Source organism: Lepidochelys kempii, chromosome 10 (genome assembly GCF_965140285.1).
Source record: "Lepidochelys kempii isolate rLepKem1 chromosome 10, rLepKem1.hap1, whole genome shotgun sequence".
NCBI classification, from domain to species: domain Eukaryota; kingdom Metazoa; phylum Chordata; order Testudines; family Cheloniidae; genus Lepidochelys; species Lepidochelys kempii.
In genome coordinates, this window is record NC_136389.1 from 78,855,449 (window position 1) to 78,874,836 (window position 19,388).

General features: G+C 47.5%; 1 protein-coding gene across 2 annotated transcripts in view; it reads right to left on the reverse strand.

The window, feature by feature from the left end:
• IGDCC4 (immunoglobulin superfamily DCC subclass member 4) overlaps window positions 1-19,388 on the reverse strand; it is a 185,516-nt gene that overhangs the window by 95,376 nt on the left and 70,752 nt on the right. For both annotated transcript variants that reach the window (XM_073304341.2, XM_073304339.2), the window contains one exon: window positions 9,655-9,796. In XM_073304341.2, the coding sequence (XP_073160442.1) occupies window positions 9,655-9,796 (142 nt within the window). The remainder of the gene's footprint in view (window positions 1-9,654; window positions 9,797-19,388) is intronic.

The following is a 19,388-nucleotide window of genomic DNA, read 5'->3' on the forward strand; positions in this document are numbered from 1 at the left end:
GGCAAGTTCAGTGAGGCTGTAGTTATGCATTGCAAGTGGATTCTTTAGCTCTTATGATCTGCAGCAGAAGCTCTTCTCTGGGGTCAAAGGGCTTTTGAGTCCCACCTCATTGAGATGTGGCTCCTGCGAAGTCCTGGGGATTTCCTCTGCAGATTCCCACCCGGAACTGTTGGAAAAACTGCCCCCAGAGAACCCCTCCTCTGGCTTTACAGTGAGCTTAGTCAGTGCTGTGTGCGCTCAAACAGGGCCCAGTCCTGCAAGACGCTAAGCACCCTCCAACTCCCATTGATCTGGATTTGAAGGTGCTCAGCACCTCGCAGGATCAGGCCCACAGTGCCAGAGTCATGACCTAGGGCAGTGATTCAGTACATCTTCCAGGCAGCAGTACCCTAGCCCTGCCAGCTTCTCAGCCGGCCATGCCCCATCTGTAGATCTCCCTGTCCAGGTCCCCCAGTGCTGTGGGGTTGCAGGTAGCATAGAAGCCCTCTCTACAGGCAAACTTCCCCCCACCAGGGGCTCACTCACAGCTGAGGGTCCACTGGGCAGTGAATGAGGCCAACAACCAATGTAGTTCAACGTTACCTACTCTACTGGCAAGTCTCAATGCCTGGCTTGACAGGAAGTTCCAGCAACCAGGGACGTAACAGCTACAGAGAAGGCTGCTGAAGAGTCCGTTTCCCCTGCCATCTGACACACATGTATGAGTAACAGACAAATATATTTGGCTATGCATGCGGACAGGTAACAGAATTAATTTGCCTATAGCCTACCAGCCACTCTGCTCTTCCCAGTTGTGAAACCCCCTATATTTGCCTTTGTTTGAACAAAGCGTCAGACCCGCTAAGCACCTTCTCCCGCAAACAGGATTTCAGAGAGTTGCCCTAGAATAAGGATCCAGGAACGCTTGTTTTAAGCGAACTCTTCATTAAATGATTTTCTGATATCTCAAAGCAGGAAGCTGCATTTTCTGCATGGAAGCCAAATGCAGGGGACCATGCACCCAACGTATGTACAAATAAGATACCGATAAGGAACTACTTCCTCGTGACAGCTCCAAAAATGAAAAGAAGTTTGCCCTGGAAGTCATGCTCTTTTGATCAGCAGACTCGGTTTGTAATAGAACGCTGGGTGAGGAGAAAGGGAAATGCAGACTAAGCAACGCCTACTCGCTTTAACAACTCCACGGGGGAGACAGCGCTGGCAGTTAGAGAGAACGACTGGGAGTCAGAAGTAGGGGGTTTTCTTCCCAGTTGCACCACTGATTCATTGGCTGGCCTCAGGCATGTAATTTTAATCTTTCTGTGCCTCAGTTTCTCCCTTCAGTAAAATACTATACAGCAGTGGTTCTCAACCTTTCCAGACTATTGTAGCCCTTTCAGGAGTCTGATTTGTCTTGAGTACCCTGAAGTTACACCTCACTTAAAAACCACTTGCTTACAAAGTCAGGCATAAAAATGCAAAACTGTCACAGCTCACTGTTACTGAAACAATGCTGATGTTCTCATTTTTACCATACAATTACAAAATAAATCAATTGGAATATAAATATTGTACTTTCATTTCAGTGTATAGTATACAGAGCCGTATAAACAAGTCATTATCTGTATGGAATTTTAGTCTGTACTGACTTTGCTCGTGCTTTTTATGTAGCCCGTTGTAAAACTAGGCAAATCTCTAGATGAGTTGATGCACCCCTTGGAAGACCTCTGTGTACCCCTGATTGAGAACCACTGCTATAAAAGTCTTACCTACCTCACGCTAGGGTTGCCAGGTGTCCGGTTTTTGACTCTGCTGACTCCCAGTCACTAGACCACGCCTGGCAACTACTCGAAGCACGGCTCTGGCCACCCACCAACCAGGCTACCGTGGCTGACTATTGATGGATACATTGCTCTGTAATTAAAAACCCAGCTTATATGGCATTACACTGAATCATACACCTGATTAGCAATTAGCACAAAGAACAAGCTGGCTGTCAGGTTCTTCATTTTCTGCCTGGATTCCTACCCGGCAGCTTCTTTATTTCTTAATACAAGGCCCAAGCCTACGTGAGCCTTTTTAATTATAGATGAGACCCAGTTTTAATTGAAGAATGCCATCAGCAGAGCTGCAGAGCTTTGACAGGCAGCTCTGGGTTATGAGCCTTCATCGACGCACTGAAAGCGGATTGGTAAGGAAGGGGCAGCAGATATTCTGCCTGGGCGGAAGGGAGAGGAGAAGGCTGGTTTCATGGTCTCGTTGCTCTAATGCTCTACTCCAGCAAGTCCTGATGGGAAATTGAGCTTTTTCTAGCACGACACGTGGCACAGGTTCTCTGTTCACTGAGCCAGCTGCATCTTCAGGCATCAGCTCCCCCGTCTCGTGAACGCTGGCGGCTTCGAAGAGAGATCATTTTAAGGCAGCTCAGCCAGGGAAGTGATGCTGTCACCACGGGGCCCATCCTGCAGACCTTACTGACAGGAGTAATCTTGCTGGAGCCAGTGTGTCCACTCACATGAGTCAGGGCTGCAGGACCAGGCCACGTGTGCCCTTGACAGGACAGCATTATCCAGAGAGACACTGTGGGGGCTCGTTGGCTGAATGCAGCGGCACTAAGCCAAATATTTCTCTCTCTGTCAAAAGAGAGCTCCCCAGTGCGATGAAATTTATTTTTATCGCGCATCTGCTCTGAGTGTGCGTAATTACTATCAGCATATTTCAAACACCAGGAAAGGCATCTACCGGTTCCAAATAGAGAAGTCAAACACACTTCCAAAAGCATATGGCTGAGATCCATTATGTAATCGCTTTCTGCCTTGCGAGGAGGGGTTCCGATCCTAGAGCCGCCTGTCGAGATGGAAAATCCAGTTTACAAAAAAAAAAACAACCAACCAGAAACCCACCAATGTCCTCAGAGGAAGTTTAACACAATTAGCTCTCACAGCCGGTTTTCAGTAGCATGCCCAGTGTGCTCAGTACAAACTAAACACGGGCTCCCAAAAGCTCACAATCAAAGGGTCTGTCTACGACAACAGGCTACATCAGAGGCTAGCTGCTCAAATACATATCCAGGGCCCCCAGGCAGCATTATACAGCCCATGCTGCAGAACCTTTCACTGCTGTTGTTATCTGAGCTAGCTGAATCAAAGCTAGGTCAGGTATGTCTACACATGCTGCAGTCACACCTCTGACTGCAGTGTAGACATATCTAAGAGGCACACTGACCGGAGGAGGGGTACCACATAGAGGTAAACATGATGGTACACTGCAATGTATGATCCATCTATCTGTGTGTATGTGTTGTGTAGACTACCCTCAATTACTCAGCCTTGCCACTGTTTCCTTTAGGAGTCCTAACTGCAGGAAGGGCATGGGGAGAGTTACCAGGTCTTAGCATAAAGAAAAACCTCAAGGTCACCAGCTATCCAATATGTTTAACACAATCATTTTTGAGAGCCCTAAAGTACGGAGAGGGCTTCTAAGTACAGCCACTACTAGTGACTGTATTTCCAACCTAAATGCAAGATATGTGACATACTGCTCTCCCAAGGAAAGCACAGGCGTGCAAGAGAAAGACGTCTTTGTACTTGATCTTTCCCAACAGATCTCAAAGCTTCCAGCTATTTGCGCTCACCACAGTCATGCTCATCAACTAGAGACTTCAAAAGAATTTGGGGTAGGCATTTATTTCCCACTGCAGTGTAGCAAAGTTTGCCGAATGATTCAGAGTTTTAGGGAGACTATGGCATAATGCTTTTTTTAGTACACAAAGAGCAGACATAGCCTTTCTGTCCAAATGACCTTCATTGCAGGTTAGGATAGAAATAAAAAACTAAAGTAAAGTCTCCATAAAAACAGATTTCAGAGTAGCAGCCGTGTTAGTCTGTATCCGCAAAAAGAAAAGGTGGACTTGTGGCACCTTAGAGACTAACCAATTGATTTGAGCGTAAGCTTTCGTGAGCTACAGCATGGAAAACTGCATGCATCTGATGAAGTGAGCCATAACTCACGAAAGCTTATGCTCAAATAAATTTGTCAGTCTCTAAGGTGCCACGAGTCCTCCTTTTCTTTTCATAAAAACAGAGATCATACTGCCAGTGAACTCGTGGCCCCACTGAAATCAATCGGAGTTTTGCCACTGACTTCCTCTAGGGTGACCAGGTGTCCGGTTTTCAAGCAGAACACGCGGTCGAAAAGGGACCCTGGCGGCTCCAGTCAGGACCGCCAATCGGGCCGTTAAAAGTCCGATTGGCGGTGCTGCGGAGCTAAGGCAGGCTAGACCCTACCTGTCCTGGCTCAACGCTGCACTCCAGAAGCAGCCAGCAGGTCTGGCTCCTAGGCGTGGGCGGCCAGGAAGCTCCGCATGCTGCCCCCGCCCCAAGCATCGGTTCCGTACTCCCATTGGCTTTTTATTAGCTGATAACTTCTAACTCTACAAGTAAAAAAAAAAATGGCTCTCCTTCCTTGAAAGATTGCCGATCCCGAGCTAGAGCTTTCTTCAGGCCATTGTGCAGGACTTGGAGGGTTTCTGTGTCTGATGATGTCTGTATCTCTTCACAGAGCCTCATCCAGTAATGATCTGCACAGTGTCTGCCTGCTCGCTGCACCTCAGGTTCTGCATGTCGAAGTCTCACTTTGGTGCTCCCTGTTGGCTTATTGTGTTCCAGGTAGGCTCTGTACTTAATGTTGATGAGAGGTAATAGTTCCGCTTCATTTTCTTCAAACCGGTCCCTTTTTAATGGTCTCTTTCCCCCAAATGTAGCTAAAGCTGTTTCATGGATTGTTGTTATAGATTCATAGATATTAAGGTCAGAAGGGACCATTATGATCATCTAGTCCGACCTCCTGCACAACGCATGCCACAGAATCTCACCCACCCACTCCTGCGAAAAACCTCTCACCTATGTCTGAGCTATTGAAGTCCTCAAATAGTGGTTTAAAGACTTCAAGGAGCAGAGAATCCTCCAGCAAGTGACCGGTGCCCCATGCTACAGAGGAAGGCGAAAAACCTCCAGGGCCTCTTCCAATCTGCCCTGGAGGAAAATTCCTTCCCGACCCCAAATATGGTGATCAGCTAAACCCTGAGCATACAGGCAAGATTCACCAGCCAGATACCCAGGAAATAATTTTCTATAGTAACTCAGATCCCACCCCATCTAACATCCCATCACAGGCCATTGGGCCTATTAACCATGAATAGTTAAAGATCAATTAATTACCAAAATCATATTATCCATCATACCATCTCCTCCATAAACTTATCAAGTTTAATCTTAAAGCCAGATAGGTCTTTTGCCCCCACTGCTTCCCTTGGAAAGCTATTCCAAAAGTTCACGCCTCTGATGGTTAGAAACCTTCATCTAATTTCAAGTCTAAACTTCCCAATGACCAGTTTATATCCATTTGTTCTTGTGTCCACACTGGTACTGAGCTTAAATAAGTCCTCTCCCTCTCCAGTATTTATCCTTCTGATATATTTATGTAACCCTTCTGCCCGTCAGAGTTGGCAGCAACAAGGGCCGGGTTCAATATCTAGGGGATCCATTCCAATAACACAATGCAAACCGGCTCGAGCCCCCACCCAGTGACCTGGGACAAATATATACCACCACGCTGGGCGCCTCCAAGAGGCAATACTTCCCCTCTCGCAAGCACATAGTCTGAGTGTAGCAAAAGTCTTTTAATAACAGAGAGAAACAATGTGGCATTATGTTGGGGAAACACCACCAACAGGATTCATAACACAACCCATGAGCAAAAAAAACCCACCCCAGGCAAATTGGGGCATGCCCTTTTCCCTTTGGTTCTTGAGTCCAGCAACCCCAAATCACCCAAAGTCCCAAAAGTCCAATGCCCCAAAAGTCTCTGTCCCTGGTCAGGGCAGCCCCAGAGTTCGAAAGTTTATCTGCGGAGCTTTACCTCCCAACCTGGGTGGAAATGGGACAGGGGTAAGAGGCACCTTACGTGATCTGAAGCTGACCGCCCCATAGTGGCGCTCCACTCCGCCAGCCGCCCCACAAACTCCTTCGCTCAGCTGCGCTCCACTCCGCCAGCCGCCCCACAAACTCCTTCGCTCAGCTGCGCTCCGCTCCGCCAGCCGCCCCACGAACTCCTTCGCTCAGCTGCGCTCCGCTCCGCCAGCCGCCCCACGAACTCCTTCGCTCAGCTGCGCTCCGCTCCGCCAGCCGCCCCACGAACTCCTTCACTCAGCTCCACGGCCCACAAGCAGCTCCTGCCATCCACACACTGCGCCGCGTCGAACTGCTTCACCAGCCATCCCGCAAACTGCTCCACAATATATCTTCAGGCTCCCCCACTACTTAACACAACACTCAGTGATTTCAGCTCTTAGGTGAGTTCAGCTTATAATAGGGGAGCCCCAGTGCTGGTGCACTGTCAGCCCAAAGTGAGCTCAGCAGCCTATAACTAGACTTCTAATGAAATCAAAATTAGCTCTGATATTCCACAGTGGAGAGAGGAGGAAGTGCAATTAGCATGTAAGGCCCTCACCAAGGGGCCCATGCCACCAAGTATTAATACTTGTCCCCAGCCTCTCTCCATTCACACAGTTTTGGAACCCATGACCCTTGCCTACCGAGTGCTACTTAGTTGATGGTGAATCCCTCCATCATAACAAAAGGCCACGTGCAGTTCCAAGCACAGTTCCCATAATCAGGGTAATAACAATTTATTCTTCCTGCCCCAATAACAGAGACACTGGGGATCCCACAGCAGCCAAAGTGACCATTTGGGCAGCTATGGTCTCATTCTAGGCGTGGTGGGTGTGCCTATGCAAATGAGATCGGCCCCTGAAGTTCTTTTCCACAACTTGCCACACCTCACCACCAGATGTCAGGGTGGAGCTCATCCTGACACTGCTTACATCTATAGACAGCAATCATATCTTAAATCTTCCCAAAACTCCTCTGCCTTCTCCGGCAATGACTTCCCATGCATGCTAAGTTCAAAAGCCTTCACCAACTCCTGGCATTTCCTCTGGTTTTTGGTGTTAATAGTGTTGATTTTGGGCTTGCTCCTAGGTTTTGCTCTATGTAGCTTCTTGGCTGTAATCTTCACATTGCTAATGATCTAGGCGTGGTCAGCATCACAATCAGCGCTGCGGAACGTGCAAGTGTTCTGCACTAAGGGTAGGTCTTTTCTCCTGACAATAACAAGGGCTAACTGGTGCCAGTGCCTGATTGTGGATGTCGCCATGACACTTTGTGGCGACCTTTTCCTGTAAAATATGAATTGGTAATGCACATTTGGTTTTGGGCACAGAATTCAAGAAGTCGTTGGCCGCTCTCATTCATCTTGCCAATGCCCAGATCTCCTAGGCAATCTAGCCATGAGTTGTTGTCTGCACCTACTCTTGCATTAAAGTCACCAAGGAGGAAAAGTTGCTCAGTTGATGGTATTCTTTTGATGACTTGATGCAAAGCATTGTAAAATATATCCTTCTCCTTGGGGCTAGATTTGAGTGTTGGTGCATAGGCACTAATGATGTTGACAGAGCCAATGGTCATCTACAGTTCAAGTGAGACGATATGCTCTGACTTCCCAATGGGTGTTTCTAGGAGCTTTACCCACTTGTTTCTCACAGCGAGATACCGTGCAGACGATTTTCTTTGCTGCTTTTACCTTGCCAAAAGAAGGTGTAATTGGCCTCTTGGAGAGAACCAGCATCTGCAAGTCTTGTTTTCTGGAGTGCTGCAATGTCAACGTTGAGTTTGCACAGCTCTCAGTCTATCAAAACTGACTTCCATATGCTGCTTGATTATTGTAGGTCAACATCATCTGTCGGAGCGCAAATGTACACACTTCCAAAGGCCCAGTCAGATGCCTACACAAAGATGAGCTGCAAAAATCAGTGGCCAGCTTAAGGCTTGCCTGGAATCTGGTATTGCAGAGCGATTCTGGGTTAAGGCTGCCACCTGTGACAGGTAAGCTCGCCCAGCATTCTGAGACCCTTAGGCACGAGGGGCGTGGCTGATGGACGGAGCAAACGTTCCGTGGCCAGCACGTCCTTGGGAACACTTAATTCTTTCAAAAGCCGATTGTATAAAGTCAACAACAGAAAGCAAATCTCCCTGAAATAGTATATTAGCTAAACATGATTTAACAGCAAGATCTGAAGCCAATGATTATGTCTGGCTGTTACAAGGAAAGCAATTTTCAAGCCGCCTATGTTGAAAGCAATCTCCAAGCAAGTAATTTCACAACATCCATCGAGCTGTCATATTAAAAAGCCATTGCCCTATCTATGGCATGCTTCCCTCCCCAACCCCACCCCACCTTTTTTTTTAAAAAAAACACTTATTTTTCTTCTCATACAAAGCAACAACCTCCCACAAGCTTCAGATCGCCGCATGACAGCCTCAAGGATATAAACAGCTATTCTTACAGAAACATCCTTTGTTCCCAAATCATTTCTGAATCTCGTTGGGTTTTTTTTAATCCCTTCCTCCCCCTGCTCATCACGTGGGTTAACTTTCCTCTCTGGGGGAATGACTCTTTCTGCAGAAAATGAAACCTACCGAACTTTAAGGGACTAAAGGACAATGTCATCATTAGATCCATAGAAATCTACAAAGTCTGCCGATCAGCCACTAGTCCCCGGGGTCCTCCTCTCCTTCCCACACTACACTCACTTTGTTTCAGACAAAGAAGCAGGGCAGAAGGAATTTTTAAAAAAAATTATTTATGTATTTTGCTAACAGAAAGTCCACGTTCTGACTGGATAGTCCCAGAGGATCCACTGACAGAAGCTTTAAGCCCTTGTTAAATCTCTGAGGGAAACAGGTTGAGAAAGAGAATTTGGAAATGTCTTCAGAACCAAACTCTGCATTCAGCTCCACCTGTGAAACACCACATCCCACACTGCACAGCTTAGCGACAGCCACGCAATCTCAGTTGGCCACGGATTTATTACAAAACACCACCTTCGGCACCAACCCTGCAAAGACACACGCTCAACTCTATGCATGGCAAGTAGACCCAATGCAGTCAATGGGGCTACTCACCATGCAGGACGTTAAGCACGTCCTTAAATCTTTGCAGGACCAAAAACTTGACAAAATATCAAATGTCTGCATTTCCTTGACACTCTTTATGCCGTTTGTCTCCTTCGCTATTTCTCTCTGTTGCCAGAGTGTCCAAGTTCCAGCCAATCATTAAACACACTGAATGGGCAAAAGGATACTTACAAACTGTCCAGAGTTGGTTTACTATTGCACACAAGCCTTTGATGAATGGGCATCTGGCACTCAACAATCCTGTTTGAATTTGTGTGATTATTAGTCAATTTCACTTCCATGAAATTATCCATTTCAACTTATACAGTAGCTCTAATGCAGCAAATACCGCAGGGGAAGGGCATATTCTGGGGAGGGCAGTTTCTTTTCTTTTTTCAAAGTTTTATGGATACATTTCTGTTGGTTCTGAGAACATTGGTCCTGCTTTGAGCAGGGGGTTGGACTAGATGACCTCCTGAGGTCCCTTCCAACCCTGATATTCTATGATTCTATGATTTGTCCTTACAAAGTCTAACTTTTAGGTCCAAAACTGCCCTGACACCGCTCCTTAAATTCCAGATTTTATAAAAGACACTCATCTCTTAATTTTTTTATTATTAATTATTATTATTAACCCCCAAAAAAACCACTAGCCACTCACCTGGGCTCTGCAGGAACAGCCGCTTGATCCTTCTCCCAGGTGATGACAGGGGAGGGCAGTCCTTCGATCCGACACTCAAATCGGACCATACCATTTTCTTCCACTGTCTGAGACTCTGGCTGTTGAAAAAAACGGGATAAACCTGGAAAAAAGAAGAAGAGAGTTAATGCCCTGACATTTGTGCTCTGAGAAACAAACGCATTTTCAGACAGAATAGAAGAGAATTCATGTTTTCTCACACACACACACATCTATAATAACGGAATGTACAAGCTAGGAAGACTTCTGTTATGTGGTAAAACTCGGGACTACAAAATAACTAGGCTGGACAAGAGAAATGCAATTCCTCACTGTCCTCCAACCGACTAGCTGGCATGCCCTTAACAAGCCTGGGTGTGTTACCAGAGGCATCTGAACATGCAAATTGGCCTCCTGCCTCATTTTTGCTGTAAATGTAACCGAATGGCAGAAGCAGCAGGTCCTTTGTCTGCCTGCCCAGCTGCTTTGCTAAATGGCCCTTCGGTTTCCAGTCATCCCGTTAGAAATGGGGAGAAGGATACTTTCTTGACCGCCAACCAAGTCTGAAACCCAGCTTGTTTTTGGATGAGCCCCAAAATTTGTGCAGAGAAGGTTGAATTTGACCCATTCAGCTCTGCCCAGCACAAGTGTTGCATACATGAGTGTAAAGCAGGAGGACCCACTTGTGCATTAATTGATGTTACATGAGCACCTGGAGGCCACACCCAAGGTCAGGCCCTGCTGGGCTAGGTACTGCATGGACACATAGTGAAACACAGTCTCTGCCCTGAAGAGTTTATAAGCTAAGGGAGTATTATCAGTGCCATTGCACAGATGGAGACCTGAGGCACTGAAAGGTGAAGGGACTGGCCCAAGGTCACACAGGGAGCGTTGCAGAGCCAGGAGCTGAAACCTGCCTGCTGAGCGCCAATCCAGTGCTTTACCCACAAGGCTGTTCTGCCTCTCACCAAGGAGCTGATTTGCTGCGAGGCCTACTTTAGCAGGAGTGAGGCCACAGAGGAGCGCATGTACCTAAATGCCTTGTCACAATGAAGAGAGGTGAGCTTCCCTCCTAACACACACCCAAGCCCAGCTCCCTTTGTCAAGTTTTGCTTCTTAGAGTAAGGGGCTTGAGACCTGCTTCTGCTCTTGCTTCTCTTTCACCCATGATTAGTGGGAGAAGGATCGGGCACCAGGGCAGATCTGAATGGACACTAAAATGCATGGCAAAACTCCCACTGAGTTCAATGGCGCAAGACTAGTGCTCCGGATCACAGCTATTTTCTGCTCAGTGTCCTGCATCGCACAAAGAACTGCAAGATCAAGGCCACAGAAATGTGCACTGGTATATACAGTTGGCCAGGCTATTAAATAATGCACCTGTAAAATGTCTTAGTCACACAATGGACTTTCGAACACAACATGCAGGCATCCTTAATAGGCTGTGGAAAGCTTTTATTCTCCTCAACCCGAAGAGTTAGAATTTGTTTTAAATGCATCTCCATTAAACTGCCTATGACATTAAACCTATCCTGCCTTACAAATGCTCTGTGCCATCCTAGAACACAAAGGACTGTAGCACCAAAATGCACAGCAAAGGTCTAAGCTAGAAAACATTGAATTCTGTTGCTCTGCCAAGCATAAAATTGTACTCAGCAGGTTCAACTTCTACCTGCCACGAGTGATCCTTTAACATTAGTGTGAAATTATTTATTAGACTGATTTATTACTCCCCCCAAAAACAAGAATTGTCACTGAAGAAACTGATTCTCCTAACCCCTGGAAATAGAAATGCGGTGGTGAGGTTCTTTTCTTTTTAATTATTAGTTGCTACTGCATAGATAACTGAAAACTGCCCCACTGACTTTCTCTCCCTCCTTCCCTTCCTCCCTCCCTCTCTCTCTCTCACACACACACACACACACACACACACACACTTAATTGAGGTTGAAGCATGAGAAAGGATGTCAGTCAAAAAAAATCATGATTTACAAAATCATCCGCACGTCTATTGGTTTGTAGTTTACAACTTTTTACAAAAATAAGACAACTTTTGTGTTTCTGATCCCGGAACCAGTTTAAAGTGTGATATGATTTTTATTTTACTATATTTTTAGACCATATTCATGCTAAAAATGAAAGGTCCAAAGGGCAAAATGTGTGTATTGCACAAGTAGGCCTTTTAAAATATCGGGTTTCACCTGTTTTTGTGTGCAAATATCATTAATTTTTTTTTAACAGACATGAACATGCAGCAGTGCTCACTCACCCTTGGAGCGCCCCCTTCTGTCAGTGTGGGATGTTGCTACTCTCTTGTTCTCCAGCTCCTCCTGCAGGCCGCCTGCCCCTGGCCCTGCCCTCTGGCCAAGTCACCTAAGTTCAGACCCCTCCCTCCTGGGCAGGGCCGTCTCTAGGGAGTATGGGGTCCGGGGTGGAAGTGACAGATTCATCTCTTCCGGGACCAACCGTACTGGCCAATCGCACCGGCCCGCGGGGCCCCCCAAAGCACGGGGCCTGGAGCGGTCGCCCCAATTCGCCCTACCAAAGGGATGGCTTTGCTCCTGGGACATCACAGATAAGCCCGAACTAAACTGAACAATTCTTCTGCCTTCCTGGGCTACTGAAGTTTTCTCTTCTCTGCTTACAAACCCTGTCTTAGGGTTCCCGCCTACAGGAGCCTACTATGTTCCATTTAAGTTTCCCTCCATAGGAGAGTCCTGCCTTCTCCACAGTCTCTCCCTGGAGCTTGCCCCTTTTTTCATGGCCCGCCACAGGAACCAATTCTGTCCTGGTGGCCTTCTTTAGTCTGCCGACCCAGGACTTTCCAGAAGGAGAGGCGAAAACTCCCTAACTCCTCTTTCCTGGGTCTTCCCTCCACAACTGAGCTCCCTCAAGGTGTGTCTACACTGCACTTAAAAACCCACTAGAGCCTGTGAGGTGGGAGGGTCCCAGAGCCAAGGCTCCAGCCCAAGCCTGCACCTCTACACCACAATTAAACAGCCCCTTAGCCCGAACCCGAGTTCGTCAGCACGGACCAGCTGTGGGTCTGTAATTGCCATGTAGACAGACATCCCCTCAGTCTATTTATAAGGCCTAACTCTGCCTCTTCTGGCCAGGAGGCAATTAGCTAATCAGCGCCCCCCAGGAGCGGAGCATGTTTAACTGGGGTTTTATCCTTTACCTTGCAGACAATGGGAGTTAAGCCCCATCACAGCACAAAATAGCAAAAGAAAAACCCAACCCCTAAGCATGGAGGCTATGAATTATATGAATAACCTATTGAACATTTAAACACTCTTAACTGAGGACAGGGTTAGCACCATCCTCATAAATTTTCCAGGGGGAATTTTCTTTGCATGTAAAACAAATTTTAAGAAACCCATTGTTTTCTTGGAAGAGTTTGAAACAGAAGTGATCAGTTAAGGCTCTAGTTCAGCCATACATTGAAGTATTTGCTTACGTCTATCCCAACAGCACAAAATAATCAACAACATCTCATGATAATACTAATACCCAGCTCACACATAGCACTTTTCATCAATAGATCTCAATCTGCTTTACAAACGAGCTTAGGATCATTAGCCCCATTTTACAGATGGGGAAACCAAGGCACGGGGATGGGAAATGCCTTGCCCAAGGTCACCCAGCAGCTCAGTGGCAGAACCCAGGTCTCCTGGGTCCCAGTCCAGTGCTCTGTCCATCAGGACACACTGCCCCCCACCCACTGTACGTAGTGTCCATTGACTGCAACAGGACTTAAGCACATACTGAAATATGATGCTGAAGCGGGGCCATGACGTTTAAAATACAACACATACAATGCACAGGGATCCAAGCACACTTTACACACTAGTCCTGTCTACACTAGGAAAACAACCTGTCATTGACAACAGGTGTTAACAATGGATCCCATCCTTAACTCTTCTCAGTTGGTGTGAAAAATGGTTTTGCCACGAGTACAGACAGGGCCAAATAATTTTTAGCTCTCGATAAAGCCTGCCAGACCCCACATTCCTGTAAAGGCCAAAGGGTAGGGAGAAGGGAGAGAGAGACCGCTGTTTTCACAGAACAGCAGTAAAAACAATCCACTTAATTTAAACAAAAAACAACACCTCGCTCCTTTCCACTTATTAACCACACACCTGGGGGCAGATCCTCAGGTAGTCCACCGGAGCGATGGTAATATGCAGATCTGCCCCGGATTTATATCCTGTCTTCACACACAGTAGCAACTGCTTGCACACATTACTCAATGGAAAGTCTGAGTAAATACCCCGGAACAGTTTTTATCCACTTCAGGCTGCGTTCTTTTTTTGTTGATCACCACTGTTATCGATGGGGCCAGGGGTAGGTTTTGTTCAGGGCTAAGTTATTACATCTGGTAAAATACACAGCAGTGGATGAACAGTGAGCAGGGATTTTGATCTCCACGCCTGTAGTTATTGAGTACAATGTATCCAGGAGGATTATGTTCACTATTTAACACAAGCAATAGTGAGGTTGCTTCCTTCACTCCCATGAATCACTAGCCCTCCATTCACAAAAACATCCCTATTCAGCATGTGCTTAAATCCCACTGAAGCCAAATTCCTGTCAAAGTTAAACACGTGCTTAAATGCTGTCCTAAATCTAGGCCTAGGTAGAGTGAAGGATCCTCTCCACCATAAACTAAGTACAGGAAGACTGGATGGCACAGGGGGGCTATAACGGGTTATCAAGCTCTAACTTTTAAGAGCCTCTTTTCACTGACTTCAAAGGGCACTGGACCAGGCCCTAAGTCAGCCAAGAGCAGCTGGTGGCATCAGTCTGGTACTTTGAGGGCCGTTCTGAATTACTCCCCTAAGTCTGGCACCTTTGCTGGCAGTCTCAGAAGACAGGCCAAGGGCTGAACGGTGAACCCCTCCTTCGAAAGATGGCCCAGCCAGAGCAGAGCTGGGACACACTGGCTGGGCAGCCTGTGGCAGGGTGCTTTGCTGCTACCCATGGTACGTGAACCGAGGACACACCTGTGGTACGACACGCTCACTCAGCAGCCTACAAAGGGAAGCTTTGCCCATCACAGCTATTGCAAGAGATCCTGCTCTTTCATACACAGAGGAGATGGAGCATGGGTGGACACAGACCAATCAGTGGGGTCCCCTCACTCTGTCCTGTCACAAGGCCGGTAACTGGCTGCTATTCTGTACCCTCAGCTATTTAGCCGCTTAGAGCGTCCACGTCGATGCACATGAATGTTTTCAGAACTGACCACTGAGAACTGGATCTGTTCCAGTCCCATCAGCCTCCCGGCTCAGGGCACCAGCAAAGCCAGGCTGAGAACGTCCCCACGAGGACCCTCCCCGTAGGATGTGGATGGGCCTGACCAAACGTTACCGCTAAGCGGTGCAGCGCCACCCCCACGCAGCACAAAACACAACACAGCATGTGTGTAAGACACATCAGAACTGCCAGGCCCAGCGACCAAGTGGCAGCTCCTTGCAAGGGGATCTGAGCTTGGCTCCACGGCAGGCCATTCCCAGGGCCAGCAGAGACTGGGAGGGCAGCAGGAGCAGCGTGCTTAGCCTCTGGAACGGTAGGGAGAAGGAGCGCTAACTCGGTGTTGCTCTCTACCACCCTCTTGGGAGCTGTGATGGCAGGCTCCAGAAGCAGCAGCTTCCAGCCCTCCTCAGCAGAGACCAGGACTGCAAAGCAGCACACTGAAGGGTGAAAGAGGTGGGTGGTGAGAGGGGAAATGAGGAATCTTGTTCCCCTGGACCAGAGGAAAAAAGCAAGTGCTAGGCAGCATGAACAGGGCCTCTCTAGCTAGCTCAATAGTGCATTGAACGAAAACCCTGGATCCGAGCACCTCAACTTTGGAGACGCTTGAGATCGGGCTCCAGACACCCCAGGCCAGACTCCACAGAGGATTTACTGCTCCTGGGGATAGGGAATGTTAACATTTAACATACCGCAGAGCCAGTCACCTTGGTATTTTGAACTCCCCAAATTTACTGTGCATCTCCGAGAAGAGTCTTTGAAAACGTCCACTTTCAAAGCACCCAGCCCTCCTGGGCTCTGCTCCTGCAAACCAAGGTTCAGACCAGGGTTCCTGGCCCTGGCACCTGTGCATTTGCCCTCTAACGTACAATCTACTTTTCCCCGGCAATATGGAGGACGATGGCGCAGCCCAGCTACAGAAGCACTGAGCCCTAGGCCAAAATGTTTCTAACAGGACCCACACAATACAATGGGATCCAAGCACACTTTAAGGCCCCCCCTTTGGGCGTTGATTTCTGCTGGCTGCATGGTGAAACAAGGAATCACGAGACAAAGCAAACGCAGTGGGAGTTCGCTGGAGAAACAGCCACGTAAGAACTGTTCCTCTGTGGGGTAGTACCGGATTTTGCTAGGAGTCCCATTGAAATCAGCAGGACTAGTCATTAAGTACAATACTCCTCAGGGTATGTCAGGGTTTCAAAATCTGGCCCTGAGGTAGGATCCAGGGCTGAAGCCTGCACAGCATCGCTCACCATTTTACCACAATGCCATTTTTCAGGGCCTCAGGGTCAGGAATTGATGGAACTGATTTGTGGAGAAACAAGGGCATTGAAGGGGCAAGGTGACTGGCATGGAATGGTGAAAGACATGAACGTATTCATCATTATTTAAACCACTCTGTCAGGTTTAGCCGAAAGTTTTCATTCAGCCTTGCAAATCTATCATGAAAATTGACCAGCCCAGCCATGAAACCTACTTTTCCTCCCTTCCCATGATGACGGCTAGAACGAAAAACTTCATATTTTACTCTCCTGTCGCCAAAGTTACACACTGCAGGTGAGCGAGTGCCGTTCTGCAAGGCTGCCTTCATATAAAATGTCAATACATGCTGCACTTTTATTAGTGACACATTCAAACCAAGCCCTCGACCCTCCACTGACATTTTACACTCAGCTGGAGCTAAGCCCCCTTCGATCGCACTTTGAACCCTGTCTCAAGAGGTGACTGTGGTACAGTGACATGCCTATACCCCACCCTTCTCCCCAGAGGTCAGTCTGATCAGTACAGAAGGCTCTGAGCTTGGAGAGATTCCCTGCCAGAGACATTATACCCTGGTCAGAAAATGTAGTCTATGCATGGAATTTCAGCCTTCTCAAAAACGCCTCTCTGGTCGTTCGCGCTGCATTTTGCCACCAAATTCTGTCTCCATTTATTTTCTCCCTTTGTTCCTTTTATAATTATTAGTATTAATTTCTAGGATGGTGGCATCCAGAGGCCTCAGCTGAGACTGGGGCCCCACTGAGATACTGTAGAAACCCACTGTAACACAACCCCAGCCAGAACAGCTTACACTCCAAATAGACAAGACTAGCAAAGAGTGGGAGGGGAAACTGAGGCCTAGAGAGATGAAGTGACTTGCCAGAGGCCACCCAGCAGGCTAGTACCAGAGCTAGGAATGGAACCCAGATCTCCTGAGCCCTAGCCCAATGCCCTCTCCATGCTGCCTGTCTAAGTTTTGTAGGATCTGCTCCTGCTTCTCATACACACACCGATCTCCCAATGACTAGTAACGATATGCAGAGCCTTTGACCTTTAGTTTTCTGCTTCCAAGTCAGGTCAGCGGTGACTCAAAGTAACATCTGCCTGTGTGTGCAATGAGTCAGTAGTCTCAGTAGAGGTCCCCCCAAAACCCACCACAATAACTGAAGCGGTAGTAGGCAATCTGTGCCTACACCAAGGAGTAAATGGACCAAGGAGTGAAACTACCCTCTCATGCTGGAGGTGCTCATTCCAGGATGGGTTAGAAGCAAACTGGTGGGCAAGGAGAGAAACTTGCACTGCCTTTCCACAGCGTGCTCTGCAGTGAGGACTTTGCTCTCTGGGGCTGCCAGTCTGGGATCTTTCCTCAACACTTAAAATGTTTTATGACTCTTTTTTTTCTTTTTTTTGGGGGGGGGTTGGGGGGAGGAGTGACTCCAATTCTGCATGTCCTTTAATATCAGTGGACGTGCAATTTAACTAAAACTACTATTCCTTTAAGCAACTGGAACGCAGGAGAGACAAGCCTACAAGCAAGTTTGTGTCTACTCTTATTGTAAGCTTGTGTGGTCCTAACACAATTGCACTACACCAGTAACACAGATTACACATTATACATATAACGTGGCATGTCGACACCCATTTTCAGCTTCTGCCAGCAGAAACGTGATACAGTACAGCATCATTCCTTCCAGACACAGCAAATATGTTCACCTAACACCTACAATTATTGTAATTTTATAGATCCTCCCTCGCAAACAGTTTAAAGTAAATTAACAGCTTTCACAAATGTCGTGATTAACAGGTAGAGAGAGATACCTTTCTGCAGCGAAAACAACACACTGCGTACTTTCACTTTGGGGGTATTTAGGGCTCTGAGAAACCTGCAAATCTAATTAAGTGACTAAACATCTATTTACATAGTAAAGAGATTTGAACTAGCAGTCATTACAGATTAACCAGGTCTCATTTGTAACGGTAACCCCTAAAATCAGTGGATTGACTCTGCCATGTGGCCAGGATATAACCTTTGGTATCCCTGATGCATGGCATGTGACTGACACCAGTAGATAAAGATCAGCCTCTTACACCAGCCCTCTTGCATGTCATATGCAGTGTTGCTGTAGCCGTGTCAGTCCCAGGATATTAGAGAGACAAGATGGGTGAGGTAACGTCTTTTATTGGACCAACTTCTGTTGGAGAGAGAGACAAGTTTTCGGGCCCAGACCTGAAGAAGAGCTCTGTGTGGCTCAAAAGCTTCTCTCTCTCACCAACAGAAGCTGGTCCAATAAAATAGACTGCCTCACCCACCTTGTCTCTCTTGCATTGACTATGTTGTGCCCAAACCTTTGGCAAAAACAAGGCCACCTGACTCCATTCGCTTGTCCAGGAAGTGGTGGAAGTGCTGCCAAACTTCCCAGGGAGCCTTGCCAAGAACTCAGAGAGGGTGAAATATCCCACACTGCTGCCTGTGGCAGGGTTCAGTATCCGCTGTCTCCAGTGGCCACTGCTACATCATCTACGCTACAAAGACTGAATTCAAAGCCCGGTCCTACGGTGAACACAGTTCCCTAGATGCCATCAGCCGGCTGGGGCTTCTTCTGAACCCAGCTGGCAAAAGAAGAAATCCAGGCAACTATCCACCACTTTTCCCATTTAGAAAAGGACAGATTATACTCTTAGTTTCTTGGAGCAAGGTGGTCCCATCAGAGAACAAGTCTAAATTCAACAGCACAATTCTACTGGGCCACTGGTCTCGATGGAAACTGGCCAAACGTTGGACAGATGCAGGAGCTCTCCTTCCTTCCAGCCTAGGGATGCAAAAAGACCCATGCAGCTGAGAATTCTGCATTGAGGAAGAACATCCTTCCGCGCCGGTGAACGATGCCTGGGCAGGGTGAAGCCAGAAAAAACTCTGGTGGAGGTCCGTAGCGGTCCTGATGTGCAAATCGGTTGTCCGGCCTGGCTATAGGGGCAAAAGACTAATCGAACCATCTAGTAGCTACTTCCCGCCAAAGTTTCCCTCAGGATAGCTGGCACTCGTCCATCTCCGTAGTTTCATCTGGTAAAGCGAACGATTAGGTCTTGGGGCCGAAACAATCTCAAACTTCAAATGGGTAAGAAGCCCGGCTCGCTGGCGTGGAGCTGGGCATGGAATGTGAGTGCCTAGTGGGCCACTTTCGGTAAGCAGAACTGGTGCC